At 40.2% G+C, this 24,923-nt stretch overlaps 1 protein-coding gene and 1 long non-coding RNA gene across 2 annotated transcripts in view; one reads left to right on the top strand and one right to left on the bottom strand.

Moving 5' to 3' along the window:
- Positions 1-9,184, bottom strand: part of LOC108539655 (uncharacterized) — a 55,532-nt gene extending 46,348 nt beyond the window's left edge. The window contains exon 1 of the long non-coding RNA XR_001888448.1: positions 9,013-9,184. This is a non-coding gene — a long non-coding RNA (uncharacterized LOC108539655). The remainder of the gene's footprint in view (positions 1-9,012) is intronic.
- Positions 9,185-9,265: 81 nt separating this feature from the next.
- Positions 9,266-24,923, top strand: part of CCNT2 (cyclin T2) — a 43,292-nt gene continuing 27,634 nt past the window's right edge. The window contains exons 1-2 of the mRNA XM_017888398.1: positions 9,266-9,460; positions 10,257-10,338. Coding sequence (XP_017743887.1) covers positions 9,303-9,460; positions 10,257-10,338 — 240 coding nt within the window. The 5' untranslated portion in view covers positions 9,266-9,302. The remainder of the gene's footprint in view (positions 9,461-10,256; positions 10,339-24,923) is intronic.

The following is a 24,923-nucleotide window of genomic DNA, read 5'->3' as shown; positions in this document are numbered from 1 at the left end:
GATTAGAGATATCAAAGATGACCCCTGAGTTTCCGTCTTGCATAAATGGAAGTAGTGCCATTTTACTACAAGAGGCACAGAGAGAAGACCAGGTTGGAAGGGCAGGATTATGAGTTTAGTTTGGGGAAATACTGAATATTAATGCCTTTGAGACATACAAAAGGGAAAGTCGAGTGTGCAGACTTATGCAGTTTGAATTTCCTAGCACATAGTAACAGCTCCATTAGCATTCATTGGATAAATAAATAGTAAAATAAAATAAGTAAACATTAAAAGCAAAATAAGTAAACAGTAAAAAACAGTTTTTTCCTCCTAAAATGAGGAAAGAAAGAAACTGGAAATCAATCTTCACTGAGTATGTTGGGAATTCATGCAGTTCTGAGTGTAATCCAAATGGTGAGGCCTCACAAATTTGTGACTATCTACAATGACTTGAGTGTTCACTATCCTCGTGAGTCTTTCTCCTTGGCTCACCTGCCTAGTAAGCCCTTCTCCTTGGCTCATAGATGGATGTCTTCTCTCTGTGTCTTCACATGGTCTTTCCTCTGTACATGTCTACATCATGACTGACTCTTCTTCTAGGACACCAGTCATACTGGATTAGAGCCCACCCTAATTGACCTAGTATGACCTCATTTTAACTTAATTCTCATTTAAAAGAACCCGCATCCAAATATAGTCACATTCTGAGCTACTTGGAGTTAAGACTTTTGGGACACAATTCAGCCCATAACAAATGCCTTATGTATATTCACAAACCAATCTGGCAATGTCCATACCAGGGGTGTCACTTGGTGACAGCAGACATTCTTCTCAGATGCCATTAGCAGCAGCACAACGTTCTAAGGAAAGGTAAAGAGAATAACCTCCTCAGTACCATATTTGATTGCCTGGCCCGGGAACAATATTGCTTACACAGTGAATCTGCTCATAACACAGAATCTAGAAAAGTTACTCGGGAAAATCACCTTTTCAGCGTTTTATCTCCTTCCTTATCTACTGCAAGCACTTCTCCAAAAACAACCTTTTTAAAACACTCCCAACACTACCAGATTCCAAAGGAGAAACAACCACTCACAGCCATCCAAGCATCTTTCTCTTTTCCTTGTACAGTACCTTCTCCTATATCCCCTAAAAAGGAAGCCAGTACTGGCTCAGCTTAATTCATATTCCCCAACCAGAAAGCTTAAATCTGTATTCAACGTAATCACTTTAGATTAACATACCAAGACAAATACCAGCTTTAAATTTGTTTAACTTAGACCATTATGAAGATTTTTCCCAATCAAAATTGAAAAAAGGTAAATTGAAGTTTCCATTTCTGAAAATAAGACTATTTTCAGTCTTATTTTGCTCACAACCTAAAATGTCAAAGTTTACTTTTAAAAGTCAACACAAACATATGTAAAAGTTCAAACAGATCAAATTCAACCTATGTCTCCCAGTCTACACCCCTAGAAGGAACCAATTTTACCTGTTTTGTGTGTGTGTATTCTTGCAAACACAGTCTACGATTATACAAGTATTTACATGTATACATTCTTTTTTTCATTTTAAGCAAACAGTAGAATTTGCCCTTTCTGGTACCTTTTAAGTACCTTGCAGGGTACTTAATGCCTTGCTGATCATCCCACATATAAACTGCCTCTTTCTTTTTAATGGGTGGATCCTATGAATGAAAATTACACAGATTACATAGATGTACCATAATCATAGAGTCCTCAATGCATAGACATTCATGTTTCCAATCTTTTGCAATTATGAACTGTTACCAAGAATACCCTTGTTACTGGAAAGGAGTCCCAATCCAGACCCCAAGAGAGGGTTCTTGGATCTCACACAAGAAAGAATTTGAGGTAAATCTACAAAGTGAAAGCAAGTTTACTAAGAAAGTAAAGGAATAAAGAATGTCTATTCCACAGGCAGAGCAGCCCCGAGGGCTGCTGGTTACCTATTTTTTATGGTTATTTCTTGATTATATGTTAAACAGGAGGTGGATTATTCATGTCTCCCCTTTTTTAGACCATATCCCCTTTTTTAGACCATGATGTCGAGATGGCATTTGTGACTGCCATGGTGCCAGTGGGAGTGTCATTTAGCATGCTAATACATTATAATTAGCAAATAATGAGCAGAGGATGCCCAGAGGTAACTTTTATCCGCCATCTTGGTTTTGGTGGGTTTTAGCTGGCTTCTTTACCACAGACTGTTTTATCAGCAAGGTCTTTATGACCTGTACCTTGTGCTGATTTCCTATCGCGTCCTGTGACTTAGAATGTCTAACCTCCTGGGAATGCAGCCCAGTAGGTATCAGCCTTATTTTACCCAGCCCCTACTCAAGAGGGAGTCACTCTGGTTCAAACGCCTCTGGCACCATTATGATATTTGTTCAGCATCTTTTCATATGCCTGTTTGCCATCTGTATACCTTCTTTGTGAGGTATCGGTTTAGATCTTTTGCCCATTTTTTAATTGGGTTGTTTTTTTATTGCTGAGCTTTAAGAATTCTTTTTTTTTTTCATTCGCCATCTAATCTTTTAAAAAGTTCTGTGGGTGCATAGTAGGTATATATAATTTACGGGGTTGATGAGATATTTTGATACAGGCATGCAATGATGTGAAATAAGCACTTCGGGGAGAGTGGGATCTCTATCCCCTCAAGCATTTATCCTTTGAGTTATAAACAATCCAATTATATTTTTAAAGTTATTTTAAAATGCATAATTAAGATATGATTGATTATAGTCACCTTGTTGTGCTATCAAACAGGTCTTACTCACACTTTCTTTTTTTGTACTCATCAACCATCCCCATATCCCCACAAGTCCCTCCGCCTACCCTTCTCAGTCTCTGGTAACCATCCTTCTACTCTCTATGTCCATGAATTCAATTGTTTTGATACTTAGATCCCACAAATAAGTAAGAATATGCAATCTTTGTCTTTCTGTGCCTGGCTTATTTAACTTTACATAATGACCTCTGGTTCCATCCATGTTGTTGCAAATGACAGGATCTCATTCTTTTTTATGCCTGAATAGTACTTCTTGTGTATATGTACCACAGTTTCTTCATCCATTCATCTGTTGATGGACACTTAGGTTCCAAATCTTAGCTACTGTAAACAGTGCTACCACAAACATGCAACAGCAGATATCTCTTTGATATACTGATTTCTTTTCTTTTGGGTATACACCTAGAAGGGGGATTCCTGGATCACATGGTAGTTCTAGTTTTTTGAGGAGCCTCTAAACTGTTGTTCACAGTGGTTGCACTAATTTATATTCCCAGCAGCAGTGTACAAAGAGTTCCCTTTTCTCCACAACCTCACCATCATGTGTCATAGCCTGTTTTTTGGATAAAAGCCATTTTAACTGGGGTGAGATGATATCTCACTATATTTTTAATTTGCATTTCTCTGATGATCCATGATACTGAGAATCTTCCCATATGCTTGTCTGCCATTTGTATGTTTCTTTTGAGAAATGTCTATCCATATATTTTATCCATTTTAAAATCAGGTTATTAGATTTTATTTCCTACAGAGTTGTCTGAGCACCTTATAGATTCTGGTTATTAATACATTGTTAGATGGGTAGTTTGCAACTACTTTCTCTCATTCTGTGGGCTGTCTCTTCCCTTTTTTTTTTTTTTTTTGTTATTGTTTTTGTTTTTTTGTTTCTTTCTTTTCTTGAGACGGAGTCTTGCTCTGTCACCCAGGCTGCAGTGCAGTGGTGCAATCTCCACTCACTGCAAGCTCTGCTCCCCGGGTTCATACCATTCTCCTGCCTCAGCCTCCCCAGTAGCTGGGACTACAGGCGCCTGCCACCACGCCTGGCTAATTTTTTTGTATTTTTAGTAGAGATGGGGTTTCACTGTGTTCGCCAGGATGGTCTCAATCTCCTGACCTCATGATCCGCCCACCTCAGCCACCCAAAGTGCTGGGATTACAGGCAAGAGCCACAGCGCCCCGCCCTCTTCCCTTTGTTGATTGTATCCTTTGCTGTGCAGAAACTTTTTAACTTGATGTGATCCTATTTGTCCATTTTTGCTTTAGTTGCCTGTGCTTGTTGGGTATTGCTCAGAAACTTTTGGCTACACAAATGTCCTGGAGATTTTCCCCAATGTTTTCTTGTAGTAGTTTCATAGTTTAAGGTCTTAAAGTCTTTAATCCATTTTTATTTTTTTATAGGACAAGAAATAAGGGCCTAATTTCATTCTTTTGCATACGGACATCCAGTTTTCCCAGCACCATTTATTGAAGAGACTGTCTTTTCCCCAGTGTATGTTCTTGCCACCTTTGTTACAAATGAGTTCACTGTAGGTGTGTGGATTTGTTTCTGGGTTCTCTATTCTATTCTGTTGGTCTATGTATCTGTTTTTACGTGAGTACCATGCTGTTTTGGTGATGAAAGCTCTGTAGTATAATTTGAAGTCAGGTAATGTGATTCCTCCAGGTTTATTCTTTTTGCTTAGGATAGTTTTGGCTATTCTGGGTTTCTGTGACTCCATATAAATTATAGGATTGTTTTTTCTACTTCTGTGTAGAATGTCATTGATGTTTTGACAGGGATTTCATTGAATTTGTAGATTGCTTTGGGTAATATGGACATTTTAACAATTCTTCCAGCTCATGATCATGGAATATTTTTCCATTTTTTTGTGTCATCTTCAATTTCTTTCATCAGTGTTTTATAGTTTTCATTATAGAGATATTTTGCTCCTATGGTTAATTCTTACGTATCTAATTTTATGTGTAAATATTATAAATGGGATTACTTTTTAATTTCTTTTTCACATTGTTCACTGTTGGCATATAGAAATGTTACTGATCTTTGTGTGTTGATTTTGTATCCTGCAACTTTACTGAATTTGTTGATTAGTTCTAATAGTTTTCCTTTGGAGTCTTCAGGTTTTTCCAAATACAAGATCATATCATATACAAAAAAAGATAATTTGACTTCTTCCTTTCCAATTTGGATGCCCTTTATACCTTTTTCTTGTCTGATTGCTTTAGCTAGGACTTCCAGTACTATGTTGAATAATGGTGACAATAGGCATCCTTGTCAACTTCCAGATCTTAAAGGAAAAGCTTTGTTTTATTTCCTATTTGGTATGATACTAGTTGTGGGACTGTCATATATGGCTTTTATTATGTTGAGGTAAGCTCCTTCTATCCCCTGTTTTTTTAGGGTTTTTATCATGAAGGGATGTCAAATTGTATCAAATACTTTTTCAACATCAATTGAAATGATATGGTTTCCAGTCTTCATTCTGTTGATATGATGTATCACATTGATTTATTTGCAACCATCCTTGCATCCCAGGGATAAATCCCCTTTGGTCATGATGAATGATCTTTCTAATGTATTGCTGAATTCAGTTTGCTGGTATTTTATTGAGGATTTTTGCATCAATATTCATCAGAGATATTGGCCTATAGTTTTCTTTTTTCAATGTGTCTTTGGTTTTAGAATCAGGGTAATACTGGCCTTGTAGAATGAGTTTGGAAGTATTCTCTCTTCCTCTATTTCAGAATAGTTTGTGTAGTATTGGTGTTAGTCCTTCTTTAAATGTTTAGTAGAATTTAGCAGTTAAGCCATCTTAAGAGTTCTTTATCAGACATATGTTTTGCAAATATTTCTTCCTTGGATGTCATTCTCTTAACAGAGTCTTTCACAGAACGGAGGTTTTAGTTTTTTTTAATTTTAATTTTAATTTTTGAGATGGAGTTTCACTCTTTGTTGCCCAGGCTGGAGTGCAGTGGCACAATCTCGGCTCACTGCAACCTCCGCCTCCCAGGTGAGGTTGCTTGAGCAACTCTCCTATCTCAGCCTCCTGAGTAGCTGTGATTATAGGCACCTGCCTCCATGCCCAGTTAATTTTTTATTTTATTTATTTATTTTTTTCTAGATAAAGTCTCCCTCTGTCGCCCAGGCTGGAGTGCAATGGCATGATCTTGGCTCACTGCAACCTCCACATCCTGGGTTCAAGAGATTCTCCTGCCTCAGCCTCCCCAAGTAGCTGGGACTACAGGCGCGCGCCACCATGCCCAGCTAATTTTTTTTTAATTTTTAGTAGAGACAAGGTTTCACCATGTTGGCCAGGCTGGTCTCGAAATCTTGACCTCAGGTGATCCGCCGTCTCAGCCTCCCAAAGTGCTGGGATTACAGGCATGAGTCACCGCGCCTGGCCAGAGGTTTTTAATTTTAATGAAGTCCAACTTACTAGTTTTTTATTTCATGGATTGTACTTTTGGTGTTGCATCTAAAACCTCATTGCCGAACACAAGGTCAACTATATTTTCTCCTATGTTATCTGCCAGAAGTTTTACAGTTTTGCATTTTACATCTAGGTCTGCAATTCACTTTGAGTTAAATTTTGTAGAAGGTGTAAAGTCTGCATGTAGATTTAAAATATATATATATATATATATATATATATATATATGGCTTTCTGGTTGTTCTAGCACCATTTGTTAAACACTATTATTGCTCCATTGACTTGCTTTTGCTCCTTTGTCAAAGGTCAGTTGACTATTTATGGGTGGGCGCTCTATCATGTTCCATTGATCTATGTGTCTGTTCTTTCTCAAATACCACACTGGAGATAGAGTCTTAGGCTCTATCACCCATGGGGGCTGGAGTGTGGTGGAGTGATCTCAGCTCACTACAACCTCCGCCTCCTGGGTCCAAGCAATTCTCGTGCTCCAGCTTCCCAAGAAGCTGGGATTACAGACATGCACCAACACACCCAGCTAATTTTTGTATTTTTAGTAGAGATGAGGTTTCCCCATATTTGCCAAGCTGGTCTTCAACTCCTGGCCTCAAGCAATCCCCCACCTTGGCCTCCCAAAGTGCTGGGACTATGGGTGTGAACCACTGTGCCCTGCCTAGATCCATATCTAAGTACAGGTTGAGCATCCCTAAATCTGAAAGTCAGAAACACTCCAAAACCCAAAACTTCAAGCCCCAACATGACATTCAAAGGAAATGTTCATTGGCGCAATTTCAGATTCAGGATGTTTGGATTACAATGCTCGACGACTAAATTTATAATTCAAATATTTCAAAATCTAAAAAAATCTGAAATCCAAAACACATCTGGCCTCAAGCATTTCAGATACGTGATACTTAACCAGTATTACTTTGGGGAGACAGTACTATTGTAAATGGCATTGTGTTTTTAATTATAAATTCCAATTGTTCATTGCTGGTATATAGGAAAACAACGGGCTTTTGTATTCAACCTTGTATCCCAAAATTCTAGTTTTCTTCCTTCCCAATATGTATATTTTAAATTTACTTTTCTTGTTAGCTAGAACATCAAGTATCACATTGAAAAGACTGGTTGAGAGGGGACATGCTTGCCTTGTGTCACACTTTAGGTGGAAAGAATGTAGTCTCTCACAATAGAAACAATCTATTGTTAGCTGTAGAATTTTTGTAGATGCTCTTTATCAAGTTGAGGAAGTTCTCCTTTATTCCCAGTTTGCTGAGTTTTTATTATGAATGGATGTTGAGGAGGGGCACTTCTTGATTTGTGTGACAGGATCTCACTCTGTCACCCAAGCTGGGGTGCAACCTCACCTCTCACGTTGAAGCGGTACTCCCAAGGAGCTGGGACTACAGATGCCACCACATCCAGCTAATTTTAAAAAAAAACTTTTGTAGAGATGGGGTCTCATTATGTTGCCCTGGCTGGTCTAGAACACTTTGACCTCCCAAAGTGCTGGGATTACAGCCATGAAACACTGCACCTGGCCAAGGATGTGCACTTTTAAAATGTTGCTTTAAATCAATCTATCCTGGAAATTGTAAGCAACATAAAACGTAAAGCAAGGGAGGTATGAAATGGCAACTGTTCACAAGAACTGCCTACTATAATCAATATTCTTGTGCAACGCAGTATACTGAGTGTGGGAGCCCCAAAAAAATCACTTGCCTCCATGGTCTTTGGCAAATAAATATTTTTTGTTTTTGAGACAGGGTCTTGCTCTATCGCCCAGGCTGGGGTGCAGCAGCGAGATCTAGCTCACTGCAACCTCCACCTCCCGGGCTCAAGCCATCCTCCCACTTCAGCCTGGGGAGTAGATGGGACTACAAGGCGCGCCACCAAGCCCGGCTAATTTTTGTATTTTTGGTAGAGACAGAGTCTAACCATGTTGCCCTTGCCCTCGAACTCCTGACCTCAAGTGATCGACCCACTGGACCTCCCCAAGCGCTGAGATTACAGGCGTGAGCCACGGTGCCCGGCCTCCAAATACTTAGGACTTTAAACTTGGAAACCCTATTCACAACACAAACTCCGAGTGAAGCTCTGTGGCGTTTTCTTACAGGAAGAAATGCAGGAGTTAATCAACAGGTATGTGGGATGTTCCTGCATCAAACCCTAAAGATAAAATTTTAACTCAGTTCCTCTTGCACTTATCTGTTTCTCCTCAACCTTGTCTCGCAGAAGCCACAGCGCGGTCTGAAAACACGCCCCGTCTAGATTCAACACCTCATTTAGAAATTCAATTTCTCGTTGCTAGTTGGATAGCGTTTGGCAAGTAATTTGAAAATATAAAAAAAAATCCACGGGCGGAGTGGTCTGGGATTTAAACAACATAATGTAGGGTGAAAAAAGCACTCAGGCGCGGAAAGCCATGGAGCGTGACTTCCTGTGCACTCTTTCCCGGCCACCTCCACGCCAGAGCCGCGCGCTAGGCGGAGGCTGTTGGTAGCGGAGGCCGGAGTCGCACGCCTACGAGACTGCGCGGACCCACCCGAAAGGAAAATGGAGGTAGTGGCGTGAGGCTGCGACAGTGAAGGGTATTTTTCTCTTTTTAACGGGCCGCTAGACCTCCCGTCAAAGGAAGCGCCCGACGGGCCTTCGAAGTCCACGCCCAGACCCCACAGCGCAGCCGCCCCACCGCCTCTCTCCACACCTGCCAGGGTCCAGCCTCTCCCACTCTCCCCTCCCCTCCCCGCCCCTTCGCCCAGCCAACCCTAGACCCGGCATGCGCTGCGCCGACCTTTTCTTTCCGAGCCGACCCCCACCTTCGGCGCCTCCCAATGACAAGCGGCGCGGAGCATTGTGGTCCCGTGCGCGAGTACGAGGCGGAGGACAGAAAAAGAAAGCAAAAGACCAGGGCGAGCCGGTAGAGCAGACCCCGCGCATGCGCACGGGCGGAGGCGGTGGTCAAAAAGGGCGGTGCGTGGTCTACGGCGAGCGGAGTGGGGCGGGGTCGCGCGCCTTGGCGGGGAGTCCGCGAGCCAGGAGGGGCGGGGGGTGAATGAGGGAGCGGGCGGAGGAGGAAGTGTCATGGCGTCGGGCCGTGGAGCTTCTTCTCGCTGGTTCTTTACTCGGGAACAGCTGGAGAACACGCCGAGCCGCCGCTGCGGAGTGGAGGCGGATAAAGAGCTCTCGTGCCGCCAGCAGGCGGCCAACCTCATCCAGGAGATGGGACAGCGTCTCAATGTGTATCCTTTCCTATCCTGCGCCGCTCACGCCCTGTTTCCCTTGCCCGGTCGCCGGGCCTGGTGCTCCGCGAACATGGCGCCGCCGGCCTCGGCCTTCGCTGGACCTCGGCCCCGCCGTCAGGGAAGTAAGGCTCCAGCTCGGGCAGTCGCGAGGGGCTAGCAGAGGAGGGGAGGAGGAGATAGGACCCCAGGAATGCGGGCCAGGAGTCTGCGTTGTGTAATCTGTTTGGGGCAGCGCGTGGTGGTGGCGGCGGGGGATGGGAGTGTGGCTCAGGCGAAAGAAGAATTTTAGGGATTATTGCAGAAAAGGGGCGGCTCCTTGGACTTGTCCCTGTTCCCTAAGGGTTTGAGAGTTAGAAGGCTTAGCGATGCTGAAAGGCGTAAGTGTTTTCCGCAGCCTTTCCCCGCTCTCCTCGCCGGCTTGATGGCGGCTCTCCTATCTTGGGAGCGCACTGAAAGTCTTTTATGTTCTTGGCGTGGTTTTGTATGGGTGTGTGCGCGCGCGTTTCAACTGTTTCATTTTGAGTTTAGTCAGTCGCAGCCATTGATAAATAGTTCCAGGGCTCTCAGCGCTGTTAGAGTGAAAAGATCAGCAGTTCTTCCTCCCATTTATTTGGCGTAGAGTGTATTCTCTTCCTGCTGCCCCACCCCCCGCGGGCATTTATTTCTTTATTTCTCGTTTGGCGTTTGGATTTGAATGGGAGGTATTGAAAAAGAACCTGGGAATTTTCCATCAAAATTGTTTTGGAAATGAGATCTTGCTTTTGTCAGATATTTCCTAAATGCTATGTTCCAGCTCTCAGCTTACAATAAACACTGCGATTGTTTATATGCACAGGTTTTATATGCACCATTCTTTCACCAAATTCAACAAAAATGTAAGTACTAGTTTGTTGCCTGTTTTTACTATGCGCAAATTTGAGGGTAAATCGATACGCAGAAAAAAAGTTGGGTCATTGCGTTGTTGGATTTAGTGTTCTGAATTAACGGTAAACGTATATCACGTGATAAATATTTTGCTTCAAATGCGGGGTTTTTGTGTTTTTAAAATTTGTGATTAAACTACAAGGCACTGTTAAGCTCTGCCAGGCCTTTTAAGCTAAAAAAAAAAAAAACATTTACTTCTTTAGAGAGTTATTACATAAGTTTTCTTCATTTAAATTTTATACCTAACATTTGAATAATTTCAGTAGTAATGTACAGTGGAATTGGGCAAGTCTGGTCGTTCTGTGATACATCTTAATTATGTTGTACTCATTGTTTAAAATACTGTGAATTGAGATTAAATTATGACATTCTTTTGAAAGAGCTATTTAGCAGAAATAATTCACTTCTTCATTTGCTAACCCAGTAATTTCTTAAGATGTCAAACTTTTCTGTTTATCACGTTAGCATCAATTGTCTCCTAAAATTTTGGGTGATTCAGACGTCAATTCTTGCTTCAGATATAGTACGTCAGGAGTATGTTTATGTATTATTAGTAAAATTTACACTTGAATATTAAGGTACATAACCTGTAAGCCTTGACAAATAGAGTAATAGCATTTTGTTGAAATGTTAATTTCATTTATGAAAGATGAGTTTGGTGTATGTTGAGTAACATGCATACTGTGTTGTGTGTGAATAAAGAAAATTGCATATTTAGAAATGTTTAACCCTGCTTTAATTCTATCTTTGTTACTTTTTATCAGTTATTTTAGAATATTATTCTGAAAGATATGTGTAGAAAAATGAACCAAAGAAGACTTTCTGCTATTTGTGGATAGTCATTAGGACTTATTTGCTAAGAGAACAATCCTAGGAAAGATCCTCAGAATGTGATTTTTGAAATGGAAGAAAAGGCTTCATGGATTAGATTGAGTCCTACCTTAATCTCTTCGGATCCTATTTCGTTCATCAGTTTGGCATATAGGTTTATCTTGGACCATATATATTTTAATATACATTTTGGTCTTTTGAAGACTTCTGGCTTCTATTTCTTTTTTAAATCTGCGTAGTTCTTGCTCTGTAGCTTCTAGTTTTCCTAGTTATTTCTTATGCTATATAACTTAGGTCAGTGATAGTGTTATGGAAGAGAAAGGAAGCCTTTGGTGATTACATTTAGATTAAGGGAATTTAATTTTTATATAAATTGCCTCCAAAGGTAGTAGTGAACTAATGAGTGTTAATATAAATGTAGTTTTCCTTATGTAACCCTGGATAATAATGGTCGAAATTACAAATCAAAATAGTTCTGACTATTCTTTATATGGCTGCAGATGTCTCATTTGCTGTCTCATTTCTACTTCCAATAAATGATCTAGCCACAAGTCTTCACTTATTTATTTATTTATTTATTTATTTATTTATTTGTTTTTGAGACGGAGTCTCACTCTGTCACACATGCTGGAGTACAGTGGCGCTGCCGCAGCTCACCACAACCTCTGCCTCCCTGGTTCAAGCTATTCTCCTGCGTCAGCCTCCCAAGTAGCTGGGACTACAGGTGCGTGCCACCATGCCCGGCTGATTTTTTTATTTTTAGTAGAGGGGGGTTTCACCATGTTGGCTAGGATGGTCTTGAGCTCCTGACCTCGGGTGATCCGCCCGCCTCGGCCTCCCAAAGTGCTGGGATTACAGGCATGAACCACCGTGCCCAGCCATCTTCACTTCTTTGTTTTGAGCCCTCTTTATAATTTGTCTTTATGGCCTGGTTGGCGTGCTTTACAACAAATACCCTGCTTAAAGCCAGAATTCACAACTTTAGATTGTCATTTGCATTCTAGCTTTCGCTATTTTACTTAAATGTTTTCCTTCGATAGAAAGGCCAGGGTATTAATTTATTATTACCTTCTTTAAATTGTGGATGAAGGTAAACTTCAGCATTTTTACGTAGAGTCATTAATAATTCATTTCTGTTTTGAGAAATAGTATTATACCTTTCACATCTGTTGTCTTTTTTACCTTTGCTATTATAATATCGAAAGTGGTTTTTATATTTGTATCAGTGCACTTGCATCAGTTGCACAGCCTCACTTTTATCTTTCCCTCCCCCGTTCTTTTAGGGCAAAGGGGGTAGTCTGAAATTGAATGTGAGTCACTTTTAAATTTGTATTATTCCACATCAGTGGGAAATTTTTGTCTACATACTGAAATGTCATGGTAAACTTAAAAAAGCATGAATCTTCACCAAACTGAACACCATTCAGCAAATCAACCCTAATAAGCTTAAATAAGTTAAGACACTAGTGACAAACTCTATCTAGTCTTATAGTTAATATTAATAACATCCATTAACTATGAAAATATTTTCAAATGTTCACATGACTTAATTGTATTTTCCAAGGTTGTAATATTAAAAGTTTTAAAACCCCCAAAAGTAATGAGCTGTTGTATTACTATTTAAGAATAAAATCAGTATCAGCATGTTTTGGTGACCCAGAATTGGTCTCTTATCCTTGAGTTCTTTTGTCTGTTACTCAGAGTTGAATAGCTGTCAGCAGTAAATGACTTTTATATGTAGCCTAATTAGATAAATCTACACTTTGTTCACTAGATGCAATGAGGTTCTTGTAATTGGAATTAATAAAGAATGGCCTTGCTGGATCAAGCTTAAAAATAAATTTAGTAAAGTGTAAAAGCCCTGGAGCCAAAAGTGCTGCCAAGGTATATACTGAGGGAAAGCACCCACCCCCCAGGTCACACTTAAGTAGATACTGACACAGCTTCTCTTACAAACTCCTGATTTGGTCTTTTGTGATGCGTTTTTTTCTTATACCAGTTCCAAGTCCCTTAAGATTAGATTGTAAAGAGCACACCCTTTTCTAAGTATTTTTGTTGGTCATGGTCTGTTCTCATAGCACATCTCCAATTTACTTGATCTTTTCCATCTTATCTTTACTTAGTTCCATTGCCTCTTTCTTGAGCTCTAGCAATCAGAACTCCATGTATAATATGCAAGATTTAAAGGTATTATAGGGCCTGGCATGGTGGCTAATGCCTGTAATCCCCGTACTTTGGGATGCTGAAGCGGGTGGATCTCTTGAGGTCAGGAGTTCAAGACCAGCCTGGCCAACATGATGAAACCCCATCTCTACTAAAAATATAAAAATGAGCTGGGTGTGGTGGCACATGCCTGTAATCCCAGCTACTGGGGAAGCTGAGGCAGGAGAATTGCTCGAACCTGAGAGGCGGAGGTTGCAGTGAGCCGAGATCACACCACCACAGCTCCAACCTGGGCAACAGAGCGAGTGTGCATTTCAATTCATTGTTATACTCTGGTCATGTTTTATAGGAGTCAAATCAGCATGTGTTTCATTGTGACGTCTAAACAGATGTTTATTATAACTCACTTCCTCTTCTGCCTTTTAGTTTAATAAAGCAATAATTAATCCAAGAATGATCTTATGCCCAAGATCCATTAGCATTACTCAGAAATAATGCAGTGCTGTCCAGTAGAACTTTCTGCGTAGTGTAGGTTTTGTCTATTTGTGCTCTTCAATGTGGTAGGTACTATCTTGTAAATTTGAGACGATTAGCCTAGATAATTTTTAAATTCCTTTTAAACTATAAATTACCTGGTTGAAATTTTATTAAGATCTCACTATGACAGGTACTTTATATTTGTCTTGTTTTCTCAGGTAAAGTATTCTCCTAAGGAAGCAGATGCAGTTACTAAGTGACTTGTCCAAAATTAAAACTATTATGTGGCTGGGATTTGAACCCAAGTCCTTTGCTTAATCCCAAGCTGTAGTTCTCACTTTTTCCTATTCTAGTGTATTTCAGAAGTAGAGCACAATAGCAATTTATGCCAGTGATTTGTAAGATTTATAAAGTAAACAATGAAAAAAACTCAGATTTTGATTTGCCCGCCTCATTGCACTAAATCCAATGAGGTCCTCTTTATAAGTCCCAAATTCCTCTTTTTCAACTATACATCAGTGTTAGCATTTATGCATTGTGTATCACTGTTTTTCCTTAGGGTGCTTTCTCTTTGCTTTCATGTGACTGTTCTCTGTCAGGTTTTAAGACTCAGCTGAAGTTGCTACTCTTTCATAAAGCATTCCCCAGATAACTGTCTTTTCCATTTGTGAATTTCTCTCTCTGATCTTACCTTTGAATCTTATTCACATCCAGTTGTATTCCATCTGTTTGGGAGTTTATAGTGTGACTGTACATATATGAGATGAGTTTTTTCTTTTTAATTATAAAATATATAAAACCAACAAACAAATGTATAGCTTAGGGGATTATTATAAAACAACCTTGTAATCACCAACCAAGTCAAGAAATAGAACTTTGCCAACTACCCCAGAATGCCTCCATGTGCTCAACTCAGTGTCAACCCCTCCCGCCAAAAGTAACTAGTATTCTTTTTTTTTTGAGATGGGATTCTGGTCTTGTCACCCAGGCTAGAGTGCAGTGGTGCAATCTCGGCTCCCTGCAACCTTTGCCTCCTGAGTTCAAGTGAATCGCCTGCCTCAGCCTCCTGAGTAGCTGGGATTACAGGTGTGCACCACTATGCCCAGCCAATTTTTGTATTTTTAGTAGAGACAGTTTTCACCATATTGGTCAGGCTGGTCTCAAACTCCTGACCTTGTGATCCCCTCACCTGGCCCCAGTATTCTTACTCTAATAGTAATTACTTTCTTCATAGTTTTAGCACCCAACTCTCCATTCCCAAATACCATAGACCTTGCTCATTATTAAAAATTTGGTAAGTCTTTGAAGTCTCTCAGTATGCATGTTTCCCCTCCATCCTTTTATGTCACCTAAGTTTTATCTGTTGAAGGACCCTAAGGTGTGTGACCTGTAGAGTTTCCACCTGTCTGAATTTTGCTGATTGTATAGTCATGGTGCAGTTTGCTGTGTTCCTTTGTTCTTGCATTCCTGGAAAATTGATGATTAGATCCAGAAACTTAATCAGACTCCTGTTAGATCCCCTAGGCAAGACTATAGATGGTGTTAATGTTCTTTTCCTCAGAAGGCCTAGCGTCTGGTTGTCTCTCTTTGTAGTGTTAGTGGCTGTTGATATTCAATGCCTGGGTCCTTTCATTCATTGGTAATACTCTAATTCTGTCATTTCTTTCTTGCAAATTGGTATTTTTGTATTGAAATTCTTGATTAATCTCCTATGTGGACACCCAGTGGTATGTATCATATAGGATAATTACTTGATTTTTGCCCTTTTTGTGATATAATTCACATACTGTACGTTTCACCCATTGAAAGTATGATGCCATGGGGTTTGTGGGTTTTTTTTAAGAATATTCACAGAGGTGTGCATCAGTTTTTAGAATTTTCACTACACCAAAAGAAACCCCAACCCAGCAGTCATTTCTCCCTATTCTTTGCCCAGCCTATTAATAGACATTTTATAAATGGAATCATACAATATGTTGTTCTTTGTGACTGACTTCTTTCACTTACCGTATTTTCAAGGTTAATCTATGTTGTATTTATCAGTAGGTTGTTTCTTTTTCTTGCTGAAAAAGAAATAAGTGCTTATTCCGCTGTGTGGCTAGACCACATTTTATATATCTGTTCATCAGTTGGTGGGCATTTGGATTGTAAGCCACTTTTTGGCTAATATGAATATTGCTGTTAAGAACATTTGTGTACAAGTTTTAGTGTAGACGTGTTTTTGGTTTCTCTTGGGCTTATACCCAGAAGTAGAATTACTGGATCGTATGGTAACTCTAGATTCCAATAATATTGGAAACTTGGATAACTGCCTTTTTTTTTTTTTTTTTTTTTTTTTGAGACTAGGTCTCTGACACCCGGGCTGGAGTGCAGCGGCACAATCATGGCTCACTGCAGCCTCAACCTCCTGGATTCAAGTGATTCCCCCACCTCAGCCTCCCAAGTAGCTGGGATTACAGGCACGTGCCACCATACAGTTAATTTTTTAAATTTTTTGTACAGACGGGTCTCACTGTGTTGCTCAGGCCATTCTTAAACACTTGGACTCAAGCAGTCCTCCTGCCTCAGCCTCCCAACACTCAGCCTAAAGCAGCTCTTTCCAGTGTGATTTGTCGCTTTAAAGCAGTGCTCTTCTAATCTTTTCTTACATTGTCTTTGTGTGGACTGAATACTCTTCAGTTACTCATTTTTGTGAGATACTAGCTTTCCTGAACTTTAAAAAGGTGATATACTTTCAGAGTGCTTTAATAACTTCACAGAGCTCCCTTTTCTGTTATTTTGTATAATGTTCAGAAGTGTAGTAGCTTACTTTCTGGGAGTTTCTGGCCCTCTTCCCCTCCACATTTTTGGTTTCTCTTTTCCCTTGTCCCTATCTTACTGATTGTGCTTTTCCTCCCAATGGTTTCTCTTCAAAGTGGAGTCTTGGAAGAGAACCTTGGGAGATCAATTTCAAAAGTTCATAAAAGTTAGCTTCAGTTTTTTAATCCTTACTGTAGGTCTCTTGCATCCATCTACTTATTGGACTGGCAAAACTCCCAGTTCTAGCTGCTGTTCTCACATTGGCCTGCCATGATTTCCAGTGAATGTCTGTTGGCTCTTTGAGGTTCTTTTTTTGTCAAGTCCATCACATGCCCCATTCCTTTGCATTTTGTTGCACTGTGCTGTGTATGTTGACATAGTAGCCTGTTTTGACCTCATTCATATGTATTAGGAATTCCCTTGGAATGGCTTGTCATGTGATTTCGTTGTAACTATCCATGGGGTTTTGGTTTTGCTATCTTGTTGCTCTGTTTTTCTGTGGGGATTTAGGTATCCCCTCTGCAGCCATCATGTCAGAATTCTTCAGGTAAATCACTAAAAGTTTATCTTCATTCGGGAGATGATACACTCATTTCCAGTGAGACCACAATAGGCTATCATTTAAATGTACTTATAAATACTTCTGGGAAAATGAAGTTGTTTTCTTAAAAGAATAAATCACTTGAAGTTTATGTTAAATAAGGAAGCTGTGGAAGAGTTCATTTATTGATAGACATTACAAAGTATATATGATATTCTTGATTGATTTTCTCAAATTAATTCTGAAAGCTACTCTAGAACTTCCCCAGAAAGTTTTAAATGTTATTTTGAAACATGCTGTTCTTATCTGCCTAATTACAGGGATGCTGACTTCAGTGACTGTATTATTATACAAATCTTATGAAGTATTCCTGAAGCTGCCTAAAATTTTTTTTTGCAAAATTAAATGATTATAAAATTAAATGATTGTGAAATAACTCATACCTTTTCTCTGCACACACAGATACATGTATGTTTTAGCCTTGGTAATTTATATGCTTCTCTGTGGTCCTAGCTCAGCCTTTTTGTTGAGTCATTGCATGGCAGGAGTGCAAGAGAGTTAACCCAGTCCTGCAAGATCCAAGGCCTTTTCAAACCATAACAAATTCTAAACTTAGGTGTATAGAGTAGAATAGGTTTATATATTAACAAATGTGCATTGAGTGTTTGCATTGGCCAAGGCATATAAATGTCTCAGTATAAAATCAGACAGATTTTATATAGCCTGTAAACTGATTTTCAAGGCCATGTCAGAACAGGAGTTTTGTTTTCAGTATTAATACCTAAAATTGGTTAAGGTAATTTTTTAAGTGAAAATCCAATTAGATCACTGCATTTTATTATAAACATACATATACATTTTAGGGAGTACATATTTACACATTTTCTAGGGATTAGGGGAAATGATGGAATCCTCCTTACCACTCCACATTTTGGGGTGTTAACCTAATATTTTACCCTGAAATAAGCTAAGGCTCTGATTGTTTAGTGACATATTACATACTCTTTATATGGCTATATATAAGGAAATACATGTAACGTGAATTTTTCTCTAAATTATTGGAGCTGATATAGAAAAATGGATGAGAACTGTAGAAGTTCACCTGTTTGTTGTTAAAAGTTAAAAGTGAAGTTAATGTCTGTGCTTAGTGACAATATGCTGTTCAAGCAATTCTCCTGCCTCAGCCTCTCAAGTAGCTGGGATTATAGGCATGTGCCACCACACCCGCCTAATTTTAGTAGAGATGGGGTTTCACCATGTTGGTGAGGCTAGTCTCAAACTCCTGACCTCCAGTAATCCACCTGCCTTGGCCTCCCAAAGTGCTGGGATTACAGCGTGAGCCGCCATGCCCGGCCTCACATTATATTTCTTTTTTTTTTTTCTTTTTCTGAGACGGAGTTTCACTCTTGTTGCCCAGGCTGGAGTGCAGTGGTGTGATCTCGGCTCACCACAGCCTCTGCCTCCCAGGTTCAAGCGATTCTCCTGCCTCAGCTTCCCAAGTAGCTGGGATTACAGGCACGTGCCACCACGTCCAGCTAATATTGTATTTTTAGTAGAGACGGGGGTTTCTCCATGTTGGTCAGGCTGGTCTCGAACTCCCGACCTCAGGTGATCCACCCACCTCAGCCTCCCAAAGTGCTAGGATTACAGGCATGAGCCTCCATGCCGGCCTGTATTTCTATTTGGTAGTGATGGTGTGGACTGTAGTCATTTGTATCCACCAACAAATAAAATTTACTGTTGGCGTTCACACTATAGGAAATCCTTCCAAAGGCAAATGTGCACTTTCACACTCATCTTAAACTGATGGTTCATTTAGAAGTTGAAAAAAAAATGGGAAAGATGATTCTTCTGTGGCCAAAAATCTGAAGATAATGAAACTATATGTAGTTCCATGCTTAAAAAGAAATAGCTGAGAGGGCAGGAAGAGAAAATTCTGAGGGCTCGGGGGCAATCTTTAAACGATGCAAGGATTCAGAGAGGATACCAGGTATTTCCACACCCCCACCCCAAGGTAGGTGTTTCAGTTACTTTGTGTTGCTATAGCTCCGCGATTGGTGTTTTGAATGCTCAGCGTAACTGTTTGAATTAGTATGGTTCACTTTATGTAGACTTAAATATCTGTTAAAATTATTTTTGTTACCCAAACAAGCAAATTAATAATTTTATGAAATAATTGCCCTTTAAAAAATAATTGCATAGTGTAAATGCCAGGAAATTACTTGCTGTTTAGTAAATTGATATTGTCAAAACAAAACCTGATTCTACTTTTAAATTAACAAATGTGTGATAATGTTATACATAGTTAAGGTGCATATTGTTTATTAGTATTTGTTATGATTAGGCTTTTGGTTTTCTTGAAATTTCTTTTGTTAGTGCACGTACACTACATCTGTGGTGATCTGGCCAGGCACGGTGGCTCACACCTGTAATCCCAGCACTTTGGGAGACAGAGGTGGGACGACTGAACCCAGGAGTTCAGGACCAGCCTGGGCAACTTGGTGAGACCCTGTCTCTACAAAAATTAATCTTTTAGGCCGGGCGCGGTGGCTCAAGCCTGTAATCCCAGCACTTTGGGAGGCCGAGACGGCGGATCACGAGGTCAGGAGATCGAGACCATCCTGGCTAACACGGTGAAACCCCGTCTCTACTAAAATACAAAAAAAAAAAAACTAGCCGGGCGAGGTGGCGGGCGCCTGTAGTCCCAGCTACTCGGGAGGCTGAGGCAGGAGAATGGCGTAAACCCGGGAGGCGGAGCTTGCAGTGAGCTGAGATCCGGCCACTGCACGCCAGTCTGGGCGACAGAGCGAGACTCCACCTCAAAAAAAAAAAAACATTAATCTTTTAAAAAATTAGCCCAGCATCTGGGTGTTTACCTGTGGTCCCAACTACTTGGGAGGCTGAGGCAGGAAAATCGCTTGAGCCCAGGAGGTTGAGGCTGCAGTGGGCCATGTTCATGCCACTGCACTCCAGCCTAGGTGACAGAGCAAGATCCTGTCTCAGAAACAGAGAGAGCGCTAATAAAGAGAAGGCCTTTTTTTTTTTCTTTTTTTTTTTCTTGAGACAGATTCTTGCTCTGTTACCCAGGCTGGAGTGCTGTGGCATAATCTCGGCTCACTGCCCCCTCTACCGGAGTAACTGGGATTACAGGCATGCACCACCATGCCTGGCTAATTTTTGTATTTTTAGTAGTGACAGGGTTTCACCATGTTGGCCAGGCTGATCTCGAACTCCTGACTTCAAGTGATCCACCTGGCTTGGCCTCCCAAAGTGCTGAGATTACAGGCATGAGCCACCACGCCTGGCCTAAATAGGTGTCTTTAACGTTCGCTCCTTAAAAAAAAAAAATGAGATACAATTCATATACTGTAAAATTCACCTATTTAGAATGCATAATTGAGTGGCTCACATGGAGTTATACAACCATCAGCACAATCTGTGTTTAGAATATTTGTGTCACCCCAAAAAGAAACCTGGTTCCTGTTAGCAGTTCACCAGTCCCACTCCCCTTCCCAACCCTGGACAACCCCTAAATTATTCTGTCTCCATAGATTTGCCCATTCTGGACATTTCATGTAAATGGAATCATGTATATACGGTCTTTCACGAAGCATGTTTTCAAGGTCCATTCATGACGTAGAATGTATTAGTACTTCATTCGTTTTTACTGCAGAGTGATTAATATTCTATTCGTCATGTGGCTGTACCTCCTCTTATTTATCCATTTATCAGCTGGTGGACATTTGGGTTGATTACACTTAACAGCCGTTCCACTGGCTATTATGAATAATGCTGCTGTGAACATTCATGTACAAGTTTTTATATGGATGTATGTTTTCATTTCTTACGGGTGAGAGATACATGAGAGTGGAGTTGCTGGATTGCTATGGTAACTTTAGACTCCAATAATCTTTTTGGATAGCTTTTAAAAAACGTTTTGAGGAACTGCCAAACTGTTTTCCAAAGTAGCCATACCATTTTGTGTTCTCACAATGTGTGAGGGTTCCAGTATCACCACATTTCTTGTCTTTTTTTATTGTAGTCATCCTAACTGTGTGAAATGATATCCCCCATTCTATGCATTGTCCTTTTTATGTTCTTGGTGGTATTTGCAGCACAAACATCCAATTTATTAATCTTTTTCTTCTGTAATTTGTGTTCTTAATAGCATATCTAAGAAACCTTTACCTAAACTAGAGTCATAAAGATTTATTTCTCTTTTCTTCCAAGAGTTTTATTGATGTAGCTCTTACATTTAGGTCTGTTATTCCTTTTGAGTTAGTTTTTATGTATGACATAAATAAGAGTTTGACTTCTTTTTTTTTTTTGAGGCAGAGTCTCGCTCTGTCGCCCAGGCTGGAGTGCAGTGGCGTGATCTCAGCGCACTGCAAGCTCCACCTCCCGATTTCTCCTGCCTCAGCCTCCTGAGGCTCTGGGACTGCAGGCACCCGCCACCACAGCTGGCTAATTTTTTGTATTTTTAGTAGAGGACGGGGTTTCACCGTGTTAGCCGGGATGGTCTCGATCTCTTGACCTCGTGATTTGCCTGCCTTGGCCTCCCAGCGTGCTGGGATTACAGGCGTAAACCACCACGCCATCTCTTTGTTTTTTTTTTGTTTTTTTTTGTTTGTTTGTTTTTGTTTTTTTGGTATTTGAATATACAGTTGTCCCAGCACCATTTGCTGAAAAAAGAGTTCTTTCTCCCACTGAATTTTTTTGGGATTGTTAGTGAAAATCAATTGATCATAAATGGAAGGGTTTATTTCTGGACTCTGGATTCTATTCCATCCCCTTATGCAGACCACATAGTCTTTTAACTTTTGAATTCAGGAAATATGAGTCTTCCAACTTTGTGCTTTTTCAAGATTGTTTTGGTTATTCTTAGTCCCTTGCATTTCCATGTGAATTTTAGGATCAAGCTCATCAGTTTCTGCAATAAAGGAGCTGAGATTTTTATAGGACTTGCATTGAATCTGTAGATAGATTTGGGGAGTACTGCCATCTTTGTGATAATCTGTTCGAAGGAAAGTGGCCTTTTGTAACATTTATGTAGTATATTTGAATGCCTATGCAATGTTAATGTTCTTGTTTCACAATACTATATAAGTCATTTTTTGTCCTTTTGGTTTTTTAAGAAAAGGGATCTCACTCTGTTGCCCAGGCTAACCCCAAACCCTGGGACTCAAACAGTCCTCCCACCTCAGCCTCCCAGGTAGCTGGGACTTAAAATGGTATTTTTTAGTATTTATTGTAGGCTGTTAGGAACCGTGTCTGTGTAAGAGAGAGTAGATAGAGCCTTAACTATGAAATACTAAGTATACTTTATAAGTTGATTTTTTTCATTTTTTCTTTTTTGTTTTTTTGAAACAGTCTCACTGTCGCCCAGGCTATAGTGCAGTGGCGCTCACTGCAACCTCCGCCTCCAGGTTCAAGCGATTCCCCTGCCTCAGCCTCCCAAGTGGCTGGGATTACAGGTGTGCACCACCACACCTGGCTAATTTTTTTGTATTTTAGTAGAGACGGGGTTTCACCATGTTGATCAGGCTGGTCTCGAACTCCTGAGCTCAGGTGATCTGCCCGTCTCAGCCTCCCGAAGTGCTGGGATTACAGGCGTGAGCCACCATGCTCAGCCGATATTTTTTCTTTTTAGAAACATTCATAATGCTGAGGTACTCCCCACTAAATAATTTTTTAAATGCCAGTTGTGTTAACCATTTTCAGTATATTGTGTAAGTGTAATGTAGTTACTCTATGGAAATCAAGCCTTATTCTCTTAATCAGTACTGCTTTTCAGCAATATTGAATACTGATATTTTGGGACTGTTACTAAGCCAGCTTTCTTTTAAATGTAATTAGGCATCTTAACATCCAGCTTGAAGATTTTTTTTTAATTTTTAGTATAAATTTTCTTTCACGTCAGTCTTTCACTCACACGTAATTATTTGAGTAAGAAAACAACTAAAATGCCACACTGAGTTAATAACATTTTCTGCAATTCCTTAATGCTGGTGTTTCTAGTGCAGCACAATTAAGGATTTAAACCACTTTTTAATAATGTGCTGTAATTTTAGTTTGATAGGCTCACGCATGGCAAATGCCAATTAACAAATGGGCATTTTGACTTATTCCACTTCCTTCTTTGTGAGCCTGTTACCTCTCTTGTCTTTCCTCTACTTTCCTTTTCTTATTCTAAGACCTTCTTTCTATAAGCCTATAGTAAAGTTATACAACTATCCTTTCTCCTAAACTATAGCCTTAACAAGAAATTTCAAAATTCTGAGCTGTGATGACTAGAGCTTGCTGAGTATTTATTAATGAAGTCTTTTTCAAGGCACTGAAAATAGTTATCCTAGAGTTAGTCAGGGGTTGGATGGGGGGTGTTTAGGGCAATTAAGGGCAAGGGGAGAAAATGCCTTTGCTAGCCTATAGAACCTAAAGATGAAACAGAAGAACAGGTTAGAATGAACATGTTGGTAATAGTAAATGAAAAAGAAACTTGGAAGCCTTTTATTTGCTTCTGTTGGGGTTTTCCTGGATTGGGAGATTTAATGTTAAAAAGTAATAAGATCGCTTTGGCTAGTTCTTAAATACAAATGCACCCACAAAGTGTTTGCACAGGATTAATTATTAATATTAAGATAATAAGGACTGGAATGATTCATTGAAACTGAATACAGCCATCTTTGGTGACTTAGAAATTACCCAGACTTTTTGTTAATTCAGCCTGACCTTGCCTCCGTTATCAAGGTTGAAACCAGCAGTGGAAAGTGAAGAATATCTGCAGGGGCCATTGAAAACAATAAGCTAAGAATAGATAAGGCTCAAGGACAGTATCTCTAGCTAGTTGCACTTTTAATGAACTCCAGTAGTCAAGGACAGTGTCTCTAGTTGAACTTTTAATGAACTCTAGTGGGCGCCAAGAAGGCAGACAAATAAGAAAGAGCTTAGAGACAAGGAACTAAGCAGAAGGTTACATCTGGGAGCAGAAAGTTTGTTTTGCATTGTGTTATTTTGCTGACGTGGGATTTATGGAGTATAAATAAAGTGAGGCGGAGGCTCTAGGCGCGGCCGCCATGTTCTCTGTTTGTCTTTGTCTCTTGTGTCTGTTCATTCTCCGCCACCACCACCGCGGTCCTCAATAAGTGGCGCAGCGAGCAGGGTCCGCACAAGTGAGTGGCGGGGAACAAGAGGAACCCCCTAGGAGCGGGTAAAGCCCGGGAATTGTTAAGGGGAACCTTCTTAAGCTTTCATTATGGGGAATTCCAGTTCCTTGGCCTCAGAATATTTAAGATTATTATAAGGGCTTCTACTTTCGATTGGGGTTGATGCAAAAGAGAGAACTTTGCGGAAATTGTTTGCTTATGTGGAACAACATTGCTCTTGGTTTCAATATCAAACTGAAGTACAATTAAATAAACGAGAGTGGCAACAGGTTGTTAAGACCTTTCGTCAAGCACACCAGCGCGGTGATGTAATGTCGGCACCTTTATGGGCCCTTTGTGCTTCTATTACCTAAGCTTTGGAGCTCTTAGAGACAGACTCTGAAAAAGGGGAAAATGGGGATGAGGAGTCTTTGAAGTCTCCGATAGCCATTTCCCCTCCTTTAGATAATCCTGTAACTGGAGGAGAAGGTCCTTTGTGTGATAATGTGTCTCATGAAAAAGAATCAGAAATTCAAAAGGAGCTTCAGCCGGTTGTTCAATTGTTACAACAAATTTTACAATT

Source organism: Rhinopithecus bieti, unplaced genomic scaffold (assembly GCF_001698545.2).
Source record: "Rhinopithecus bieti isolate Rb0 unplaced genomic scaffold, ASM169854v2 scaffold_15296, whole genome shotgun sequence".
NCBI classification, from domain to species: Eukaryota; Metazoa; Chordata; class Mammalia; order Primates; family Cercopithecidae; genus Rhinopithecus; species Rhinopithecus bieti.
Note: the sequence above shows the minus strand (reverse complement) of the source record. Positions and strands in the feature narration are given on the sequence as shown.